Source organism: Podarcis pityusensis (assembly GCF_964106645.2).
Source record: "Podarcis pityusensis genome assembly, chromosome: 8".
Classification (NCBI taxonomy): Eukaryota; Metazoa; Chordata; class Lepidosauria; order Squamata; family Lacertidae; genus Podarcis; species Podarcis pityusensis.
Genome location: NC_138033.1, coordinates 88127974 through 88150266, shown reverse-complemented (window position 1 = coordinate 88150266; position 22293 = coordinate 88127974). Strand labels below are relative to the sequence as shown.

At 46.4% G+C, this 22293-nt stretch overlaps 2 protein-coding genes across 3 annotated transcripts in view; one reads left to right on the top strand and one right to left on the bottom strand.

The window, feature by feature from the left end:
* The window catches only part of LOC308483882 (E3 ubiquitin-protein ligase MARCHF5-like), a 112254-nt gene that overhangs the window by 24616 nt on the left and 65345 nt on the right, over window positions 1–22293 (bottom strand). Inside the window, exon 1 of one of the 2 annotated variants that reach the window (XM_081018181.1) lies at window positions 6706–6790. The exons of the other annotated variant lie outside the window; for it this stretch is intronic. Coding sequence (XP_080874307.1) covers window positions 6706–6775 — 70 coding nt within the window. The 5' untranslated portion in view covers window positions 6776–6790. Of the gene's footprint in view, window positions 1–6705; window positions 6791–22293 lie in introns of those variants that run through there. 2 annotated transcript variants of the gene reach the window in all.
* LOC308484060 (uncharacterized protein) overlaps window positions 8151–22293 on the top strand; it is a 27605-nt gene continuing 13462 nt past the window's right edge. The window contains exons 1-2 of the mRNA XM_081018546.1: window positions 8151–8331; window positions 9101–9168. Coding sequence (XP_080874672.1) covers window positions 8308–8331; window positions 9101–9168 — 92 coding nt within the window. The 5' untranslated portion in view covers window positions 8151–8307. The remainder of the gene's footprint in view (window positions 8332–9100; window positions 9169–22293) is intronic.

Below are 22293 nucleotides of genomic sequence, written 5' to 3'. Positions count from 1 at the left end.
GCCAAAACTTTCCTCTTTAACCAGGCCTTTGGTTGATCTGTTTGACATCCTATACCCTTTTAAAATGCAGCTCCTTTGGGGGGGTGTTATTGGGTTGTTTTTATTTTGATTATATATATTGTGGTTTTTATGTTTATCTTTTCTGTGAACCTCCCTGAGATCTCCGGGTATAGGGTGGTATAATAATAATAATAATAATAATAATAATAATAATAATAATAGGAAATACTACTTTGCTTAGTGCATAGTTAAACTATGGAACTCCCTGCCACAGAAGGCAGTGATGGCCACCAGTCTAGAAGGCTTTGAAAGAGGATCAGATCAGGCAAATTCATGGAGGTCAGAGGCAGTGAATGCTTAAGAATTCCAGTTGCTCTTGTGCTCTGGTTGCAGGTTTCCCACAGGCATCTTGGCAGCCACTGTGAGAACAGGATGATGGACTAGATGGGCCATTGGCCTGATCCAGCAGGCTATTCTTGTGTTCTTAAATGCATGGTGTGGATGGTGCCAAATGCCTTAGTTTGAAACCACTGAGGAAAGAAGCAGGCATCTCCTGCCACCTTGTGGGAAATCAGCCAGTATACACCTGCCTGATTAGCCCAGGAGTCAGCAGCCTTTTTCAGCCGTGGGCCAGTCCACCATCCCTCAGACCATGTGGTGGGCCGGACTATATTTGGGGGCGGGGAGGAAGAAGAACAAATTCCTATGCCCCACAAATAACCCAGAGATGCATTTTAAATAAAAGGCAACATTCTACAGTGGTACCTTGGGTTACATACGCTAAGGTTACATATGCTTCAGGTTACAGACTCTGCTAACCCAGAAATATTACCTCGGGTTAAGAACTTTGCTTCAGGATGAGAACAGAAATCGTGCGGTGGCAGCGGGAGGCCCCATTAGCTAAAGTGGTGCTTCTGGTTAAGAACAGCTTCAGATTAAGAACGGATCTCCAGAACGAATTAAGTTCTTAACCCGAGGTACCACTGTACTCATGTAAAAACACCAGGCAGGCCCCACAAATAACCCAGAGGTGCATTTTAAATAAAAGGACACATTCTACTCATGAACAAGGGGCATCTAGTCCAATTGCCTGCAAAACAGGAATCCAATTCAAGAATCCCTTGCAAATGGCCACCCAACCTCTGTGTATAAAAAACCTCCAAAGAAGGAGAGTCCACTGTTACGCTATAGAAGCAATGCAGCTGCAAACTGATAGCTTGAAAACATCACATGATGGGAATGGTGGGACTTGTTGTGACGTGGGGTTTGTGATTTCAGCTCTCCTGATATAACATGCTGGAGACAGTTCTCTAGTAACACTTCTTTATTAAAGCAACAAGACTCTAGACTGGGGAGAGGAAGGCTACATTTATAGGGACAGGGAACTAGCAAGAAAGGATACATTTTGGAGGGAACAATATCAGGCAATCACAGTCCTGCCTTTTGGAGGGAACCAATAAGACAGAGGATCCAAATACAGCAGCTTAAATGAACCAATAGTAGCTGTACCCTCTGGAACCAAAAGGCAGTTACTTTACCCTAATGCAAATACAGACAATAATAATACAGATATAAAATCCTTTGACTCAATACACAACACCCCTTCCCCCCTAGTGAGCACAGCAGACGTAATCTCTCAGTACTGTGGGGGCCTACAACTTCTACTTGATCTCCTGACAACAGGTGTTGCAGGTTCTGGATTGGGTGTTACCTGTGGTAGAGGGGCTGCTCTAGGGGTTTCGTCAGGAACAGATGGAGTCCCCGACATCTCAGGGTCCCCTATCTGTACCTCGTCATCGTGAGGACTAGCAGACCCTGGTTCATTTGTTAAAGCCCCTGGTGATTGCACCTCTGTGCCATTTTCACTCTGGTCTTGCAGCTCTGCGTCGTTAGCCAGGGATGAATTATCTGGCTCCTCCCTGCTGAGCGCCCGGCGCCTCAGCTGATCTATATGTCTCTTCCACACTTGCCCATTTTCCAAGGTCACATAATAGGACACAGGTCCACTAGCCCGGGTGACCACACCAGCCACCCACCGCGAACCTCGTGAATAGTTCCTCACCCAGACCAGATCTTCAGGGGCGAGATACCTTGTTGTGTCAGTCTCAGCCTGGGGGGTTGCTCTTGAATTATGGTTTGGCATTTTATCCGGGTGGACATAATCCAGCACTGTTACCAGTCTCCTACCCAAGAGCAGCTCAGCTGGCGACTTGCCCGTTGCGGTACACGGCGTCGCATGCTGCAAAAATAACATTCGCGCGATGCGAGCTGACCAGTTACCCTCCATTAAGCGCGCAATGGATTCTTTGGCTGTTCTTACCATGCGCTCAGCCTGCCCATTGGAGGATGGGTGAAAGGGCGCGGATGTGACCCCTCTTATGAAGTTATCAGCCAAGAATGCCCTGAATTCTTGGGATACAAAAGCTGCCCCATTATCTGATACAATGGTCTCAGGTAACCCGTGGGTTGCAAACAGCTGCCTCAACACCTTGATGACGGCAGCTGATGCCATGCTAGGGACCATCGCCACTTCTAACCATTTGGAATATGCATCAACGATAACCAAAAAGACCTTTCCTTGGAATGGCCCAGCAAAATCTAAGTGCAGCCGGCTCCAGGGAGATCTGGACTGCTCCCACCAGTGGACTGGTGCTCTGGCCACTTCTGGCCGCACCTCTTGGCATGCCTTGCATGTTCGTACCCATTGTTCTATGTTCTGGTCCATTCCAGGCCACCACACATAACATCGGGCTAGCGACTTCATCCTGACCATTCCCGGGTGTCCCATGTGAAGCGTCTCAAGAACCCTGTTTCTCAGTGGTGCTGGGATGATGACCCTATCTCCCCACAGGAGACAACCCTTATGCATGGACAACTCGTGCTGCCTAGTCGCATAAGGCCTGAATTTGTCTTCATGCGGACCACCTGGCCACCCCCTCCCCACCCAAGTGAGCACACGGGAGAGAACAGCATCTTTCCTCGTTTTCTCAGCTATATCAGTAGCCGTTACAGGAGCCCCCGGAAGTGTTTCCAGCATCATTATGTGCTCCGCTGGAGCAGGATCCTCAGTGCTCCCGCCAGGAAGGGGCAATCGACTCAGCGCATCCGCGTGGCACAACCGTTTCCCCGGCACATGGGTCAAGGTGTACTGGAACCCGTTCAGGAATATAGACCAACGTAACATTCTGGGGGAGAGAATTTGTGGCGTTTGTTTGTTCGGGTTGAACAACCCTAACAGTGGCTTGTGGTCCGTTTCAATGTAGAAATGGCGACCGTACACATAATCATGGAACTTTTTGATTCCTGCCACAATTGCAAGCGCCTCTTTGTCAATTTGAGCATAGTTGCGCTCCGTGGGCGACAACGTACGGGAATAGAAAGAGATGGGCTTTTCCGACCCATCCGGTTCCCTATGACTTAGCACCGCCCCCAGGCCGTATTGAGAGGCATCACATGCCAGGACCAGAGGCTTTGACTCGTCATAATGAGCAAGGACACTCCTGCTACTCAGCATTCCTCGCAAGGAGTCAAAAGCCTTCTGCTGCCCCTGCCCCCATCGCCACACAGTCTTTTTCTGCAACAGTCTATGTAATGGTTCAGCTACCGAAGCTTTCTGGGGTAAGAACGAATGATAAAAGTTAATAAGTCCCAGGAATGACTGCAACTCCGTCTTGTTCTGTGGTCGTGGCGCCTCGATGATGGCCTTAATCTTAGCATCTGTGGGGTGGATGCCTGATGCATCAATTTTAAACCCCAAGAAATCCACAGTTGGCACCCCAAAACTGCATTTTTCCTTTTTCAGTTGCAACCCCACCTCCTTGAACTTGAGCAACACTGCACGAACACGCGCAACCAGTTCCTGTGGGTCTTTTCCAGCAATCAAAACGTCATCAAAAAATGGCAAGACCCCGGGCAGACCTCTTAACAGGTGTTCCATGAGCCCTTGAAAAATCCCTGGGGCCACACAAACTCCAAATTGTAATCTGTTAACTCTGAACGCCCCTTTATGTGTGACAATAGTCTGTGCTTCCGCTGATTGTGGGGTTACTGGCAGCTGTTGGTAAGCTTGTGCCAGGTCAATTTTGGCGAACACCTTGCCCCCAGCCAGTTTAGCCAACAGATGTGATACGACTGGAATGGGGTATGAGTTTCCCCTGAGTGCCTTATTGATAGTGCATTTGTAATCTGCACAGATCCTGACTTCCCCATTTGCTTTAAGGGGCGTGACGATTGGAGTCTCCCACTTAGCAGAGTCCACGGGTGAGAGAACTCCCTGCTTGACCAATTTATCCAGCTCTGCTTCGATCTTGGGTTGCAGTGCAAATGGCACTCGCCTTGGTTTGAGTCGGATTGGGGCCACCCCAGGGTCCAACTCGAAGTCAACTGGGGGCCCTTTATAACAACCCAGTTTTCCATTAAAGAGACCAGCAAATTCTTTGCATAATGCCTCGCTCATCTCAGAGCAGGTTTGGATTGAATTAAGCCCTGATATACTCAGTCCCAGGGCGGGGAACCAGTCAGTGCCCAGGAGACTGGGGCGACTGCCCTTCGCAATCACCAGTTTGAGTACAGCCTGTTTGTCCCGGAACTGTACTCTCACGGCACACATTCCCATAACATGGATGCGGCCCGCTGAGTATGACTGCAAGGTTGCCGGGAAGGGTTCCAGAGGGGGCAACTTACCCCTGGGGAAGAATGTCCTCGCGGTCTGGTCCGACACGATAGTGAATCCAGATCCGGAGTCCACCTCCATGTCGCACTGCTGACCCTCAATCTTCACCTTGACGTGTGCCTTGCCTTGTGCTGGGAACTGCACGACCCTCCCGTTGATCTCCGTAACGTAGTGGCAGTCCTTTAGAAAATGGGTTGCTGCGGGCGGTCTGCGATGCTCCGGTCTAGGTGCTCCTGTCGCTCCCAACGCCGCCGATCTACAGACTCTGGCGATGTGACCTGTCTTCCCGCACGTCCGGCACATAGCATCCCGGAAACGACAACTCTTCCGCTCATGGTTTCCGCCACAACCTGGGCACCTGCCTCGGTGATCTTTGTGCACTGTGCAGGCCTGACTCACTGACTCGACCCCACGGACTGGGCTCTGGCTCGGAGTAGCCTCTAGCTCGTCCATGGCATGCGCAACTTCTATCTGTGGCTTAGGGGCCTTGCGACTGGCATCAAGCTCCTCTCTTTCATAATTCTCCGTGGCGGTGGCCTCCTTCAAGGTTGAAGCAAGGGTAACCTCTTCTTTAGCCACGATGCGTCTTCTGGCCTTCTTGCTGCTCAGACCACCGATAAACCGATCCAGGAGAGTCTCTTCCAGATTTTGGAAGTCGCAGTGCTGAGCGAGCTTCCCCCAGCATGCTGCTGCCTCTTATGAAACTCCATCCGCCGAGCCATCTTGGTCTCAGTAGGCGCCAAGTGGCTTGTTAGGCAGGCAAGAATATCTTTGAGAGATGTCTCACTTAGCTTCGCTGGAGCAAGCAATGCCTTGGCCAGCTTGAAGGTCTCAGGCCCACAGTAGCTCAGGAATGTGGCCCTTCTTTTGCTGGCATCGGTGATCCCTTGAGCCTCTGCGAAGAACTCGAAGCGTTCGACGTAGTCTTCCCACGTGTCGGGCTCTGATGGCTGGAAGGGCTCCAATACCCTTGGACTCTCCATTGTCCTGTGGCAGGGTCGTCTTCTCAGCTGGTCAGTGAGTCTTGTTCTTAGCTGCAATCCGGACTCTGAGGCAGGGCTGCGTTTAACCGCTCCTCAGCATTCCGGATCCCATCCTCGTCGCCAGTTGTTGTGACGTGGGGTTTGTGATTTCAGCTCTCCTGATATAACATGCTGGAGACAGTTCTCTAGTAACACTTCTTTATTAAAGCAACAAGACTAAAGACTGGGGAGAGGAAAGCTACATTTATAGGGACAGGGAACTAGCAAGAAAGGATACATTTTGGAGGGAACAATATCAGGCAATCACAGTCCTGCCTTTTGGAGGGAACCAATAAGACAGAGGATCCAAATACAGCAGCTTAAATGAACCAATAGTAGCTGTGCCCTCTGGAACCAAAAGGCAGTTACTTTACCCTAATGCAAATACAGACAATAATAATACAGATATAAAATCCTTTGACTCAATACACAACAGGACTGACTGTGGGAAACAGTGGGACAGTCAGTTCACAGGGCAATGCACCGGAATTTGCTCAGAGTGTAATTTGAGACCTTCCTCTTGCGTATGCACAGGAAGTATTTGTCACTTGCTGGAAGGAGTTTGAAGTAAACGGACATGTTTTCTGTAGTGCTGAAAAGTCTAAATAAAAGCATGTAAAATAGATGTTTCTGTCTATCTCCTTTCCCTGCCGGGGAGCAGGTGGGAGGGGGTGTGCATCTCCCACACTGAGGTGTCGCCTATTGAGACCTAGCCTGGATCCTGCGGGAATTGCAGACAGAGACCAAGCTGGGAGCCCGGGAGAGTTGCCAGCTTCTCCCGAAGAAGGCTTGATTTACAACATCCACCACCTTCTGAGGGCATCTGAATTGATATCCCATCTTTTACTCCAAGGAGCTCAAGACGACATACATAGTTCTCGCCTTCTCATTTAATCCCCACAACCTGGCCCCAGGTCACCCAGTGAGCTGCATAGCTGAGTAAGGAGGTATTTGAACCCTAGTCTCTCCCAGGATTTCCCCTTCTGAGAAACAGCCCTTCACTTCACTCACAGAAGCTGCTCAGTTCTGCTCCTGATGAGCAGTTGCTGGTGTGGTTTAAAAAAAACACAACTGCAAGCATTCTATGATGTCACAGTAGGGGGCTTGCAGGCGCTGGGCAACTGAAGTTGGCATGAGTGTTACACAAATCTGAAGGTGCACACATAGCAGACACACACCCTAGAGAAAAACCAATCCTTCACCATTCAAAAATTATAAAATATTCCCTGGAAAAAAAGACACTTTCTTTGACTTCACAGAGCAATCCTGAAGCCATCTTGACTCTCTTAATGACCCAAGGTATTTATTCTGCAGTTGAAGGAAAAACCTTTCCCAATAGTTCTTTTCACTTACAAATCCTGCAAAACCTATAAGCCTCTCACATAAATAGGGGTAGATCTGTGACAATGGATTCAAGAACTGAGGTATTTACCATTTCAAGGGAACGGCTCAGACTGGCAGGAAAGGGCAACTAGCAAACATTGTCAGGTATCATGACAAGAGACAAGCCAGGAGACAAGACTGCCTCTTTCTGTGATGTATGTCTGATGCTTGTTGGGTGGGCGGGGGTTTTCAACCAGGGTGCTGTGGCACCCTTTGGTGCCTTGAATGATGGTCAAGGGTGCTGGGAGCAACACTGGCCTCTGTCCCTCTTTCTCTCCCCCCCCCCATGCCTTCTTGCATCTCTGCCTCCCAAAGGCTTGCGCAGCTGTTTGTTGCAGCACCCCTGGCTACTAGCTCCCCAGGCGACCGGTGCCTCTGGAGGTGGCCAGGGGGTGCTTCCCAGGCCCCTGTGGGGCAGCGTGAGGAGGCACCTCTCTTTAGGGAAGGGGCGGCAGCTGCGGCTGTGCAGAGGACTCCTAAGGAGAGGGGAGAGGAGAAGAGGGAACACTCCACAAGGGAAGGAGTCAGAAAAAGAACGAGAGGCTGCCAGCTCTGCTGGTAAGGGGTGACATAGCTGGGCTCCTGAGCCTCACAGGGCTGCCACAGAAAGAATGTAGTTGGTCAAGGGAGCCGTGGACTCAAAAAAGTCAAAAACCTCTGGGCTAAGGGAAACCCAGCCACATTGGGGGGGGGGGGGAATAAAAAATAAATTATTATTGTTGTTATGGGCAATTTCTCAAGTCTTTCAAAGTTGTTACACACACTTGTCTTGGCTCCTCAACTCTATGCAACTCTATGCAAGGTGAGAAACTCTGTCACAACAGTAAAATTAAGATCTAACTTGCTTTGACTGGTTCCTGCCGCCGCTCATTTTTCTCTGACCCATCATGGATTTAGCCCCAACCCCAAGAAACCAGTAACTGAAGGAGGTGGGTCATGGGAATTGAAGCGTATGCTTTCTGCATACAACACACCCACTGCCAAGCAGCTCCATCTCATCTGCCCCCAACCCCATACCACCCTCTCTCCTAAAATAGACCAGGGTCACTGAGTCACTTAGCCATACTGGCCACACGGACTCTCCTAGAACCTTGGCACTGAGGCCGGGAATTCCATGTTCTCAACTGCCGTTGCCTAGCAACGGAGCTTGTGACCGTTTGAGGTTCCTCAGCATCTGGAGGTTGGCAGAGGTGGCCTGTAGTGACCTTCGCGCAGTCACTACGGGAGAGGATGGCGCCCCAAAGACTCCTGGAGGTAAGTAGAGGTTATTTATACCCCGCCCTCCCCAGCCAAGACCGGGCTCAGGGTGGCTAATAACCAATAATAAAAACAAGTTGATTAAAATACAATTTGAAAGATTAAGATACAACATTAAAACATTAGGATGCAGCCTCTTCACAGGAGGAGAAAGGAAAAAGAAAGAGGGGGAGGGAATCAAACTGATTCTAAGCCAAAGGCCAGGCGGAACAACTCTGTCTTAAAGGCCCTGTGGAAAGAAATCAGATCCTGCAGGGCCCTGGTCTCATGAGACACAGCGTTCCACCAGGCCGGAGCCAGAGTTGAAAAGGCCCTGGCTCTGGTTGAGGCTAATCTAACTTCCTTAGGGCCCGGGACCTCTAGGGTGTTGCTATATATGGATGTTAAGGTCCTCCGGGGGGCATATCAGGAGAGGCGGTCCCGTAGGTACGAGGGTCCTAGGCTTTAAAGGTCAAAACCAACACCTTAAATCTGACCCTGTACTCCACCGGGAGCCAGTGCAGCTGGAAAAGCACTGGGTGAATATGCTCCCATGGCAGAGACCCCGTGAGGAGCCTCGCTGCAGCATTCTGCACCCGCTGGAGTTTCAGGGACAGCTTCAAGGGCAGCCCCGCGTAGAGCAAATTACAGTAGTCAAGCCTGGAGGTGACCGTCTCATGGATCACTGTGGCCAGGTCAGGGCGGGAAAGGTAAGGGACCAACTGCTTGATGGGTCTGATCCATTCTTCACATTCTGACGTTCCTGTTTCTCTTTTCTCATGGACAGGGAATTGATTTTGATGAAGATCAAATATCAGAAATCAGCCTGGAAGATGGGGAGGATCTTCCTCCAAGGTAATCCTGTGCTAATCCCCTCCCCAATAATCAATTGCTTTTAAAAAAAAAACCCAGTAAGAGTAAGGTTCAAAGTACTGATGGAGGTGAGAGAAAGGGGCGGGTTCACAGTCCCAAACCTCAAGCTGTATTTTGAGGCTGCATGCATGACATGGCTGAAAGATTGGATCTTAGACCTGGAGGGCTGGGACAAACTTTTCGGGTGGCATGGCTACCTGGGTCACGATAAATTAAAAGACTTCACTAATCATTTGGTGAGAAAGGCCCTATTTGAAGTTTGGGAAAGAAATAAAACAATAGTAACAGCCAAAACTCCCTGTTGGCTATCACCTATAGAGTCATCAGCCTTGCATAGAAGCAATATGAAAGATAGCCGGCTAACATATAGGGAACTCGTAGAAGAGATCAAAGATTGCCCAACAGTAAAGAAATTTGAAGAATTAAAAGAGGGTGTGTGTGAATTGGTTAGAATATTTCCAATTAAAAACAATATTTGAGAAGGATAATAAGCTTAAGGGGTTTGATAAAAAAATCTCGGTATGGGAGAAAGAAATTTTATATATCAATCAATCTTTATTACGGTCCAGAGACCCAACAAATCATTACAAATCAATACACAATTCATACAGCCTACCTCCAGGTTAAACAAGCATTTTGTTTAGAATATAGGGCTCATTTGTTCTTGCAACCACCGATAAAAACTTTGCCACTGCTAACGTTCTAGCATTTGTCCGGTCTTCCAGTAGGAACATGACATAGTGAGCCTCTGATTTTCCCGGGAAAGTTACCAGCAAGGGTAGTATCAGTTCAGCCCTGGCTTGCTCATATTTTGCACAATGCAGCAAAATATGTTTTATGGAATCGATGTCTTGAGCACATGAGCAAAGTCTGCCCTGGTAGGGAACTCCTCTCAACCTGCCATCCAACACTGCAGAGGGAAAGACATTTAGTCTGGCTTTGGTGAAAAGCTTACGGTAGTTTGGTACTGTCAGATTTTTAATGTAAGATGTTGACTTAAAGACATGCCCATATTGTACTCCTACTGCCAGCTGACTACAGACTGCGTGTGATCGAGATCGCAAGTCACTGTGTGCATTATCCCATAATCTTTGCTTTAAAATCTTTTGGGCGCCTTCATAACCGAGGTAATACAGTTGGGGGCGGGGAGACAGACCAATAGAGGTGGCTTTTTTAGCCATGGTTTTCTGCCATTTGCTGACAAATTCCTCATTGGTCAGGTGTTGGTACAAACCCTTCCCTAGGTTAAACATTGAAATCCTGAGCCAATGTTTTAGGGCAGCCCACCACGCTTTAGTTGAAATTGGGCATTCACCAGCTTCTAACAGAAGTACGGAGTTGGGGACGCAGTTGGGTACCTGCAGCAGAGATCGTAGAAATTTTGCCTTAAAGCCATCTAGCTTTGGCAGGTCCCCATTATGCCAGACATTTGCTGCATACAGGAGTTGGGAAACGGGCTTTGCGTTGAAAACCCTTAAGGCTGCTGGAACATATTTGCCGCCCTTTGTGAAAAAGAATCTGAGTATGGCTAGCTTTGTAATCTCCGCCTTTTGAAGGGAGGTTTGCCAATTGTTATGTACTGAAGTTCTCACCCTGGGCCAGCAGGGAGATACTGTAGATAGTTATGCAAATGAAGGATCGAAAGTGACGTTCAGTGATTGGATAGTTTGTATGCAAATGAAGGATCAAAAAGTGATGTTCAGTGATTGGATAGTTTTAGAAAGTCGCACCAGTTATGCTGTTCTGGAGCTCTATATAAGCAGGCTGACTGAGCTCCTCAGTTCAGTTCTGTTCTGGCCTTTTGAATAAACAAGAGCTGTTTGAAGAAGTATTGTGTCGTCTGATATGTTCGCCCACAACTTAACACCAATGGTGCTTCCAAGATCCTGTATGATGGAATGTGAGCCCTAGATAACTGAAGTATTTTATCTGTTCAAGGTTATGACCATCCAGCACCCATTTAGACCAGGAGAATCTTCTTTCGAAGACTAAAATTTTAGATTTTTCATAATTAATGGATAAACCATTTCCAGAACAGTAATCAGAAAATTTCCTCAGCAGATAATTCAAACCCGGTCTGGAACGTGAGATGATGGCCGCGTCACCAGCATATAGCAACAAGGGGGTCCTTCTCATTCCTATTTTTGGAATGTGTCCATCTGGGTCCATTAAGTTCTCTTCTAGGTCATTTAAGAATAGACAAAACAATGTGGGGGCCAAAATACAACCCTGTCTCACCCCCCTAGTCATCTCGATGCTGTTCGATAGCTGTCCCTGTCGACCGCATCGGACCTGCAGTTTGGTTCCATTGTACAAGGCTTTTATGAGAAAGAGAAGTCGTTTGTCCTGCAAAATCTGGGGATGGAGTCAAACGCTGATTTCAGATCCATGAAGGCCACGAAGAGTTTACCCTGTAGTTTACCCGAGTTATTTACTACTGTAAAAAGTGCTGCCAGAAGCGGAGCCCACCAGTGCTGGTTTGATGTAATCAACTCAGCTGGGATAAAGTCTTTCCCCAGAGCCTTTCCACTTTTCAGATTCCCAATTAAAGTATGGACTTCCTCCACAGTAACCAGCCTCCAATGAGGGAGCAGTGACAATTCTGCCCTGTCATCATCCTGGAAGCTGGAAGGGAGGTTTGGATTTTCCATAAATATATTTCTGAAGTGGTTCTCCCAAACCTGAGCTGGAATGGCACAGCTGGGGGCTGAAGAACTATTTTTCATTGAGTCGGAGACCAGTTGCCAAAAGAGTTTAGTTTCATTGTTTAGTGAGGCATTCAGTAGCAGGGACCAGGAATTTTGTTCGGACTGCCTTTTTTTTAGGCCAAAAGGGCTTTATACTCTTTTTTGATTTTGAAATAAGATGGAAGTAAGTAATTTAGTCCAGCATTTCTATAGGCCAAATAAGCGTTCCTTAAGGCTTCCTTCTTTGTGCGGCACTCTTGGTCAAACCAACCGTGCCCTTTAGCAGTGCGGGGCTTGCCGGCTGAGTTTATGTTGACAGAGACCACATCCTTTGTAAGCCGTCAGGGAGGAATCTATTGATAAATTGTTTATTATAATTGATCTTAACCTAATTGCAGTTTGTGAATTCAATCTATTCTCAACTGCAATTGCTATCTCAGGTGTCCATTTTTTTCTGCACAATGCTGGATCATTTGCTTTATCTATATCCTCATGTTCTATGTAAGAGCTCTGAATTGAGTTTTGGCCAGTAGTGGAGATGATTAGAGTTAGGTGGTTGCTTTCAGTCCTATTATCTATGGTGAATTTTTTAATTGATTCCAAGGCCTCCCTGTTAGTGAGACAGTAGTCTACTGTGCTGGCTCCATTTGTATTTATGAATGTGTACTCGCCTTCTCTGTCCCCGGGGAGCGTCCCATTAGCAATGATGAGGTCAAGACTTATTTGTAAAAAAGCCAGGCAGAAGCCAGCATAGTTGATTTGGCAATCTTTCAAATGTCTACGAGGGGGTGGGTTTAGAAAGAGGGCGCTATTTTCCTTTAGATCTCTTAATATTGGGAATTTTATTTCCAGGCTATCATCATTTGAGCCTATTCTGGCATTCGTATCTCCCATTAGGTAAAATGGCGATCCAGGGTACTTAATTTGTAGGGAATAAAGGAAACTATGGAATTTACGCCACGTGCTCTCGATCTGTGTTTGCACTGTATATGGTGGGATATAAGCTGAAACAAGAATGATACTCTTGGATTCCAGATGCAAAGTGATCCCCAGTGCCAGCTGCTCGAAAACTGAGCACTCAGTAACTTGTGACACCAATTGAGTGGAAACCAGAGTTACTAGGCCCCCCCTCGGTCGTCCCCTTCCGAGCGGTTTAGAGGCCTTGATTTCATAGGCGTCGTAACCGTCGAGAACTATGTTGTCAGTTGCCCAAGTTTCCTGCAGCATTCTTATGTCAAAACCCATTATATATTCACGAAATGGCTCGTCCCCTAGTTTGTTGGCCCAACCCGCTATGTTCCATGAGATAATGTTAAGGCTGCTCGTTCCATAACTGGCTTGGCTTCATTGTGATGGGGAAATTGTTATCAGCTCTCCCACTGGTTCGGTAATGATGCAAACGTTCTTAGGATATGCACGGTGTTGTTGTTCTTGGGGTTGATTTGCAGCATTTTCCCGATTTCCCGGCATCGATGGTGTTATCTGAATTGCTGGGACCATCGGGGGGTCTTCGTCAAAGACAATTAAATCTGTCTCTGGCTTTCTGTGTGTCCCATTTCCCTTGGGAGGAGCGTCACTTGGCATTGGCTGATCAGATTCCAGCTGGGGTAGAGAGTGGTGAAATTCTGGATCTGCCAAAGGCGTAATGGAGTGTCCTATCTTTGAATTATCTAGATTGGGCTGGCGTTCTTTGTGTGTTTGGCCTTTTTGCTCGGACGTTTTCCTCTCCAAGGGAGTGTTACGGCTGGGTTCACCGCACGTATTCATCTTTGACGGCCCTTCCGAATGAATCATGGCCCTATGGCGAAAGCCCTTCGGCAGAGAGAGCGTTGATTGCTTGGGGTCGGTCCGGCTATACGACAAGTTTGGCAGTAGTTGTTTTCGTTCTGTGTCTTTAAAAACACGCCTCAACTCAATATTATAGTCCTGTAAAAGGGCCCTATATTTCAGGAGCATTTTAGGGGTAGCTGAGTCAGAAAATGTCAGCATGAGTCTAGTGTGCTGGGGGTCCATGCAAAGCAAGTTTATCGCGATCAGAGTGTTGCAATGGATATTTAGTAAAAGCTTAAAGTTTCTCTTCACACTGTCAATTCATTTCCAGTAAGGCAGCATACCATTAATTTTATATATAACAACCAACAGACTCTCTCAAAAATATATAAACTGTTACAAAATGGGAAAATAGAAAAGGAGGAAAAAGGAGACTCTATTAAAAAATGGGAACAAGATCTGGGCCACCCAATTGAATATAATGAATGGGAAAGGCTATGGACAAAAAATATAAATTTTTACAGCATGTTACCTAATAAGAGAACTATATGAAAATGCATCACAGGTGGTACCTGGCACCAGAAAGGCTTGCAAAAATGAATAAAACATAATATGAATGAATGAACTTTATTACGGTCACAGACCAGGATAAAAAAACAACAACATATAAATAAAATAGCAGTTAGGATTTTTTTTAACTGATAAATGTTGCAGCAAATAAGAACAAAGAAACAAGCATAGGATAAAACATCTGAATAAAATACAAGATTAAACACGGATAATGGATGGATAAAAACTGATAATTAAAACAGATAAGAACTAAAAACAAATAAAAACATGCAGTTAAAACAACTGTAAGAGTGTAAGAACTAAAAGACTCGCAGTTAAAACAACTATAAGAGGCTGCAGAGTAGAGTAGAAGCCTCTGAAATAGAGGACACTCACAACATTAGAAACTGATGTGCAAATATGGTTAAAACAGACAATTAAAACAATGTACAGCAATAAATTTAGAAACAATGTGCAACAATAAACTATCCCAGAGAGTTGACTCAGAGTCACCCATGGAACCGAGTTTGGGGATTTTCATGCTGGACTATTTTGAGTTGGGCGATGGTCTGCGCCTACAGATTTGTACACAGAATCTGGCGACCATCCAGGTCTTCTTCTGGTCTTTGCCTAACAGCAAAAGGTCAAATTTTTGTTTTTGTGGGAGGTCGGCGAGCCTCTCCAGTAGGGGATCAATGAACTTACTATGTGCCTCTTCGTAAAAGGGACATTTAAAGAACAAGTGTTCTGGGCTTCCTATCTCTCCCAAAGTCTCTGAGCGTAGGGGACTTTTCTAAAGGCTCCATCCAGGACCGGTGAGGGAAGAGCCGCACTTCTGGCGAGTGTAAAGGCCCTTCTTGCATTTCTAAATACGAGAAAGAAGAGATATGCTGCTGGTGCGGCTATGTATCTCTCGATTTCTCCAATTTTATAGTCGGGGCACCTTGCGCAGTCCTGTTGTCTCTCGGTATCTAATATTCTTTGCCTGACTGTGGCTTTTGCCTGGCCCAAGCCCAGACTTAGAAGGGCTTGAGGGGCAAAACCCAGTTTCTGGAGGGTGTTCAGAACTGCAGTGTGCTAGCCCGACTGGAATTGGTCGCAGAGGATCAGTGGGGCTATCCCTCGGGGGGAGAAGATTCAATGTCAGCCATTTGTAAATTGTTGCTAAGCAAATGCTAGCCTCCACTCTCATCATCCCCGTTTCCAATCTCACCCATGCGTTTGATACACATCCGGGGACTTGGAGGAGCGCTCTAAGAAGTCTAGATTGAACTCTCTCAAGGGGGGAGAAAGCAGAGGAAGGTGGACCCAAAAAGGAACCATACAGGAGTTGTGCCAAAGTTTTGGCCTTGTATAATTTTAGAGCTGTGGGGACGAAGAAGCCCCCTTGTGCTCTGAAGAATTTAAGAATACAATTTGCGGTTTTATCCGCTGAACTCCCGATGGAGTTTATGTGTAGTGTGTTGGTTCCTGAGGCCTGTACCACCATTCCTAGATACTTGTAGTTTGTGAATTGTTCTAATTTATGGCCTTGGAGTTCCCAGCTTCTAAGCTTTGGTTTCCCCCCAAAAGCGAGTATCTTGGTCTTTTGATAGTTGATTTTGAGACATTCAGATTCACAGTATGCTGCGAGCTTTCTTAGTGCTCTTTTGAGTCCAATGGGGGTTCTAGATAGAATTACTGCATCATTGGCATATAGCAGGACCGAAATATGCCGATTTGCAAGCTTTGGCAGGTGGAGTTCTGAGTCATTGAGTGCAGATACTAAGTTATTTAGATAGAAATTAAATAGTAGAGGGGCCAATAGGCACCCTTGCCTGACTCCTTTGAAGGTTTTAATAGGGTCCGTTAGGTGTCCTAGGCGGCTGCACCTGACTCTAAGGGCCGTGTTTGCGTGCAGTGCCTGGATTAAGAGCAGGAGCCTTCTATCTATATTGGTACCCTGTAGTCTGTCCCAGAGTCTGGTTCTGGAGACTGTATCAAAGGCTGCTTTTAGGTCAATGAAGGCAGCGTATAGTGAGGCCTGTCCTCCTGAGTTGTATTTGTCGATGAGATGTTGTAGCGTTAGGCAGTGATCTGTCATGGACCTTCCGGATCTGAAGCCCGCTTGTTCTATTGCCAGGATATCTTCGTTCTCTAGCCATTCTGTAAACTTATTAAGGAGGTGCTTTGCGTAGAGTTTACTGATCAAACTTAATAAGCTAATCAGCCTATAATTCGCTGGGTCCCCTCTGTTGCCCTTTTTATAGATTGGAACTATTATGGCTGTTCCCCATTCCCTTGGGATGCGGCCGGTGCCATCTATATAGGTGAAGAGGGTGGCTAAGAAAGGTGCCCACCAATCCGCCTGTGCTTTTATCATTTTTGGCGTAATGCCGTCTGAGCCTGGGGCTTTGGCCGTTTTCAGTTGGTTTTTATACGATTTCACTTCAGTTACTGAAACAGGTGGCCATTTAGCCAGTTGTTCTATATTATAATTCCGTAGTGGAAGTTCAGCATCCTCGTACAAAGATTGGAAGAATGAGACCCACAGGCTAGGGGGAATTTGTGAGGTTAAGGGGGAAATAGCTTTATGGGTGCCAGAAGCTACCAGTTTCCAGAATAGTGTCTGATCTTTTGCTTTTGCCGCACTAATTAATTCTAGCCAACATTTTCTGTTATAGGCATTCTTTTGGTGGAGTATTAGGTCTTTATACTCTTTTTTTAGGGCACGGACAACAAGATAGGCTTGATGTCTGACAGAATTTTCGGCTGTCAGGGCAGCTTTGTAAGCATTTTGCAGGGCTTTCTTCGCCTCAAAGCAGGTGTAATCAAACCAGGGTTTATTTGATGTTATTGGTTTAGTTGGCCTTTTCTCTGTGGTATAAAAAAGATAGGGTTTTAATTGTTGGAGCAGGCTCTCATACTTGGAAACTGGGTCCTCAGGCCTAGGATTATTCCCAAAGCCAGTTAAAATTGTACAGAGTTTTTCAGAGGTTAGAATCTTCTTCCGTTTGGAGTCAAGTGCAGGGGTCCATTTGACTCAGCAACCAGGTCGCTCTAATGCGGTGATCTCTGCAGGGTATACTGTTCTCAGGAAGGGTGACTCATTTAACGGAGACACCGGGAGGTGCAAAGGGAAATGGTCCCCCTCTATGAATGGGAGCACTTTTAAAGTCACTATTTTTGTTAGCAATTCGCTTTCTGCCAACATATAATCAATTGTGCTGGATCTTACCCCAGACATGAATGTATATTCCCTGGGAATGTTGCCCCTGGTGCGACCATTTAGGATATGAAGACTTAGCCGCCTAGAGAATTTGAGGAGGCAGGCTCCAGCAAAATTTGAATGTTGATCCTTTGACTGCCTTGGTAGTTGTAAGGCTTCTGGGCCAAAGTCGTCAGGGTAGCCTATTTTTTGCCTGTATTTGGTTTCTAAACTGGGGTCATCAGGACCTAATCTTGTGTTTAGGTCGCCCACCAGCAGGACCTTTGCTCCCAGATAGTCTGTTAGCAGTAACCTGACATAAGAGTCCAGTCTATTCCAGATGCCCTCAATATCGGTTTTTTTGCTTGTTGGGGGAATATAAACATTGATAATTAGTAAACTGCAGCTTCCCCAGGATATGAGTAGGGCCATTGCTAGGTGATCTAGGGGGACAGTTCCTTACAGGTGGTGTTTAAGCAGAATGAGATTAGGATGCATAACCCCCCCTTGAGCCTCCCTGGTCCTCTGCCTGCAACCGCTCTCACTGCATATGTATAGTATCCTTCCAATGATGGGTTTTCAGCCGCCCACGTCTCCTGGAGAGCAATGATGTTAAAGTTTTGAAGGTAGAAGGGAATGTCTGTAGAATGGGAGAGGCATCTAGACCAGCCGGCACTAAGACCAAGATCATGGTCTTCTCTGCCCGACCGAGACTCCATCGATGGTCGATGAACGGGACCCCCCTAGAGCAGGTTAACTGCTTTAAATATCTGGGACAAGTAATACGGTCAAATAGGTCTTTTCTGGCCCATAGAGACTATATAACAACTAACGCATCTAAAGCAGCCATCCAGATTAGATCTCTATATGCTAAGAATCAGGCTCAATCAGTGAAGATAGCTTTGAGACTCTTTCAAATGAAAGTCCTCCCCCTTCTTTTGGTGGGCATCTCTTTAGGCTCCCGTAGGGATTTTTTGAAACTGGATTGTATCCAAACGCGATTCCTTAGAGCCATCCTTAGGATTCCCCCCTCGGTAGCGGGTGCGGTTATGAGATTAGAGGTCGGCTGGCAAGCTCTACGGTATGTGGCCTTGAAGACGAAGCTCTGGCTATGGCTCAAGCTTTGTTTTAAACCAGTGGGTATTGCCCCCTTGATATTGAGGGATGATTTCCAATCATCGTGGGAAAGGGAGGTCATTAATGAGGTTCAATCCTGCGGATTGTCTCACCTTTACTTTGAGTCTATGACGTACAATCAAGCTAGAGCTGCGATCTCCCGGAGACTGAGTGACATTGCCAGACAAGAGGACATAGCCCAGGTAAAACCAGGGATGTTCCTAGGGGACCAGATTTATCGGACCATACCAGCCCCCTACCTTGCAGAAATCCATTATGTGGAATACCATAGACTTCTTACAGCGGCTAGATTAAATGTCCTTGACTCTGCGATATCGTGGGGAAGGTACAGGGGGGTACCATACGCCCAGAGAACCTGTCATTGTGCCATGGGTGTGGTTGAGTCCACTGAACATATTCTCTTGACTTGCCCTTCTTATGCAGAGCTTAGACAAAATTTTATAGACCCACTCCTATGTCAATTCAGCTTCCTACCCGGAGAAAACCAGGTCTTATACTTGCTGAATAACGCCACTAGAGCTATACCTTCCTTGGTGGCCAAATTTCTCTTTTTAGCTTTTAAGCGTCGCAAGACTATAATTGACTGTATTGATATGGGGCTATCTGTTTAGCCCATTTTAATGTTGGCTAAGTTTTAAAATCTCCCTGGATGTTTTTAACTGTGTATTGATAAAATGTACTTTTTTCTGACTGACGGTCGAATAAAAAGGATGATGATGATGACTAGACCAGCCGGCAACATTCCAGGAGATGATGTTTAGGGCAGCAGTTGATTCTTGGGTTTTTAGATTCCAGACTCTCATAGCTGTTTTCTGCCGCTGATTCCTCAGGTCCTTTGAGTTTGGCTTGATTGAGCCACGATGCGGAGGAATGGGGGAGCCTTTTGAGGGGAAGACTAATTTGGGGGTATTAATTTGTCCGTCCAGGCAGTCACCCGCTAAGACCTTATTTCATTCCTCTGCATGAATAGCTTCTAGGATTCTAAGGCAATCCATGAAGATTGAGCCGATTCCCGGCGCTGGCACCACTAGTTCGACTTGTTGCGATTTGGATTGGGCTATGGGGGTCTGTGTAGGAGAGCCCGTTTCTTCTGGAGACAGATATCGACAAGATGTCCATTCCTCGTTGGTTAAAGGCTTTGATTTGCAATTCATAGAATCATAGAATCATAGAATCATAGAGTTGGAAGAGACCACAAGGGCCATCGAATCCAACCCCCTGCCAAGCAGGAAACACCATCAGAGCACTCCTGACATATGGTTGTCAAGCCTCTGCTTAAAGACCTCCAAAGAAGGAGACTCCACCACACTCCTTGGCAGCAAATTCCACTGTCGAACAGCTCTTACTGTCAGGAAGTTCTTCCTAATGTTTAGATGGAATCTTCTTTCTTGTAGTTTGGATCCATTGCTCCGTGTCCTCTTCTCTGGAGCAGCAGAAAACAACCTTTCTCCCTCCTCTATGTGACATCCTTTTATATATTTGAACATGGCTATCATATCACCCCTTAACCTCCTCTTCTCCAGGCTAAACATGCCCAGCTCCCTTAGCCGTTCCTCATAAGGCATCGTTTCCAGGCCTTTGACCATTTTGGTTGCCCTCCTCTGGACACGTTCCAGTTTGTCAGTGTCCTTCTTGAACTGTGGTGCCCAGAACTGGACACAGTACTCCAGGTGAGGTCTGACCAGAGCAGAATACAGTGGCACTATTACTTCCCTTGATCTAGATGCTATACTCCTATTGATGCAGCCCAGAATTGCATTGGCTTTTTTAGCTGCCGCGTCACACTGTTGGCTCATGTCAAGTTTGTGGTCAACCAAGACTCCTAGATCCTTTTCACATGTACTGCTCTCAAGCCAGGTGTCACCCATCTTGTATTTGTGCCTCTCATTTTTTTTGCCCAAGTGCAATACTTTACATTTCTCCCTGTTAAAATTCATCTTGTTTGTTTTGGCCCAGTTCTCTAATCTGTCAAGGTCGTTTTGAAGTGTGATCCTGTCCTCTGGGGTGTTAGCCACCCCTCCCAATTTGGTGTCATCTGCAAATTTGATCAGGATGCCCTTGAGTCCATCATCCAAGTCGTTGATAAAGATGTTGAATAAGACTGGGCCCAAGACAGAACCCTGTGGCACCCCACTAGTCACTCTTCTCCAGGATGAAGAGGAACCATTGATGAGCACCCTTTGGGTTCGGTCAGTCAGCCAGTTACAAATCCACTGAGTGGTAGCATAGTCAAGACCACATTTTACCAGCTTCTTTACAAGAATATCATGAGGCACCTTGTCAAATGCCTTGCTGAAATCAAGGTAGGCTACATCCACTGCGTTCCCTTCATCTACCAGGCTTGTAACTCTGTCAAAAAACGAGATCAGGTTAGTCTGACATGACTTATTTTTCAGAAATCCATGCTGACTATTGGTGATCACAGCATTCCTTTCTAGGTGCTCACAGACTGTTTGCTTAATGATCTGCTCCAGAATCTTCCCTGGTATTGATGTCAGACTGACTGGGCGGTAATTATTTGGGTCCTCTCTTTTCCCCTTTTTGAAAATTGGGACAACATTTGCCCTCCTCCAGTCTGCCGGGAATTCTCCAGGAATTCTCAAAGATGACTGCCAGTGGTTCTGAGATCACATCTGCCAGTTCTTTTAATACTCTTGGGTGCAGTTCATCTGGCCCTGGAGACTTGAATACATCTAAACTAGCCAAGTATTCTTGTACTATCTCCTTAGTTATTCTGGGCTGTGTTTCCTCTGCTGAATCATTTGCTCCAAATTCTTCAGGTCGGGCCTATAATTATTGATGTAATTAAATTCCATGGGAGGAGGTAGGGCTAGAGGTGGAAGGGACTTTCTTATGGTTGAAAGTCTTTCAATTAGTGCATCCTGGGAAAGTAGGATCTGCTCGAGGTAGGTTGTTAGGAGTTGTTCATCCTTTGAGGAGAAATCCTTTTCTAGCTTATTTGGTGAGGGCCGGGTTTTGCACAGCCTGCCACATTGTTTAAGATTGCCAGCCTCTGGGTAGAGCGGCTTACCATTTCCGGCGCTGTTGGATTCTGCAGTGCTGGTTTTGGTTTTTGGTCTGACTGGCCTATGTGCTCCTAGAAGTGGTAAAGGGTCTTCAATGTTTTCGAAGAAACGGTGCACAAGCAAGCCAGCCCTCAGGAAATTGTCTTTATTAGAAAGGGTCTGCTTAGTTGAGAGCCCGTCCTTAAAAGTCACTATAGCCCTATTTTGGGCTGTATCACGAGGGAGGAATTTTACCTTGATGATATTTTCTGTTGTCATTGTTCTGGTGACTATTCCGATTTTTTCGGGAATATTTACTTTTCTTTGAGCATATGATGGGTGTCCTCTATTTGTGAAGGCAAGTTTGTGATTATTTAACGTTAGCTTCCAACAAGTCTGTGTTGTTTCATCTTGATCCCTTCTTGTTATGTTAGGGTACACGGGATTTCTTTGTGATGTCAAGAGAAGGGTTGGTTGAATGGGAGCCGGAATTTTCTTTGGTTTTCCTATTTCCCCACTAGAGGGCAGTGAGTGATCTGCTGGGGCGTGGGGCTTTTCCTCAGAGTGCTTTATTGGCGTGCATGAGTTTGTGATTTTCTTTTGGGTTGTAGGAGCAGAGTTCTTTGTTGTTATATTCTCCAGCAGCTTAAAGAGCTTCTGGAAATTCATTTTTTTAGTCCGGCAGGTCGGCGTTCCCTTTTGGCCTCTCAATTTGATGTTTTTGGTCTTCTTCATTTTTTGTGTTGAGCATTTTCTCTTTAAGGTCGGTTTC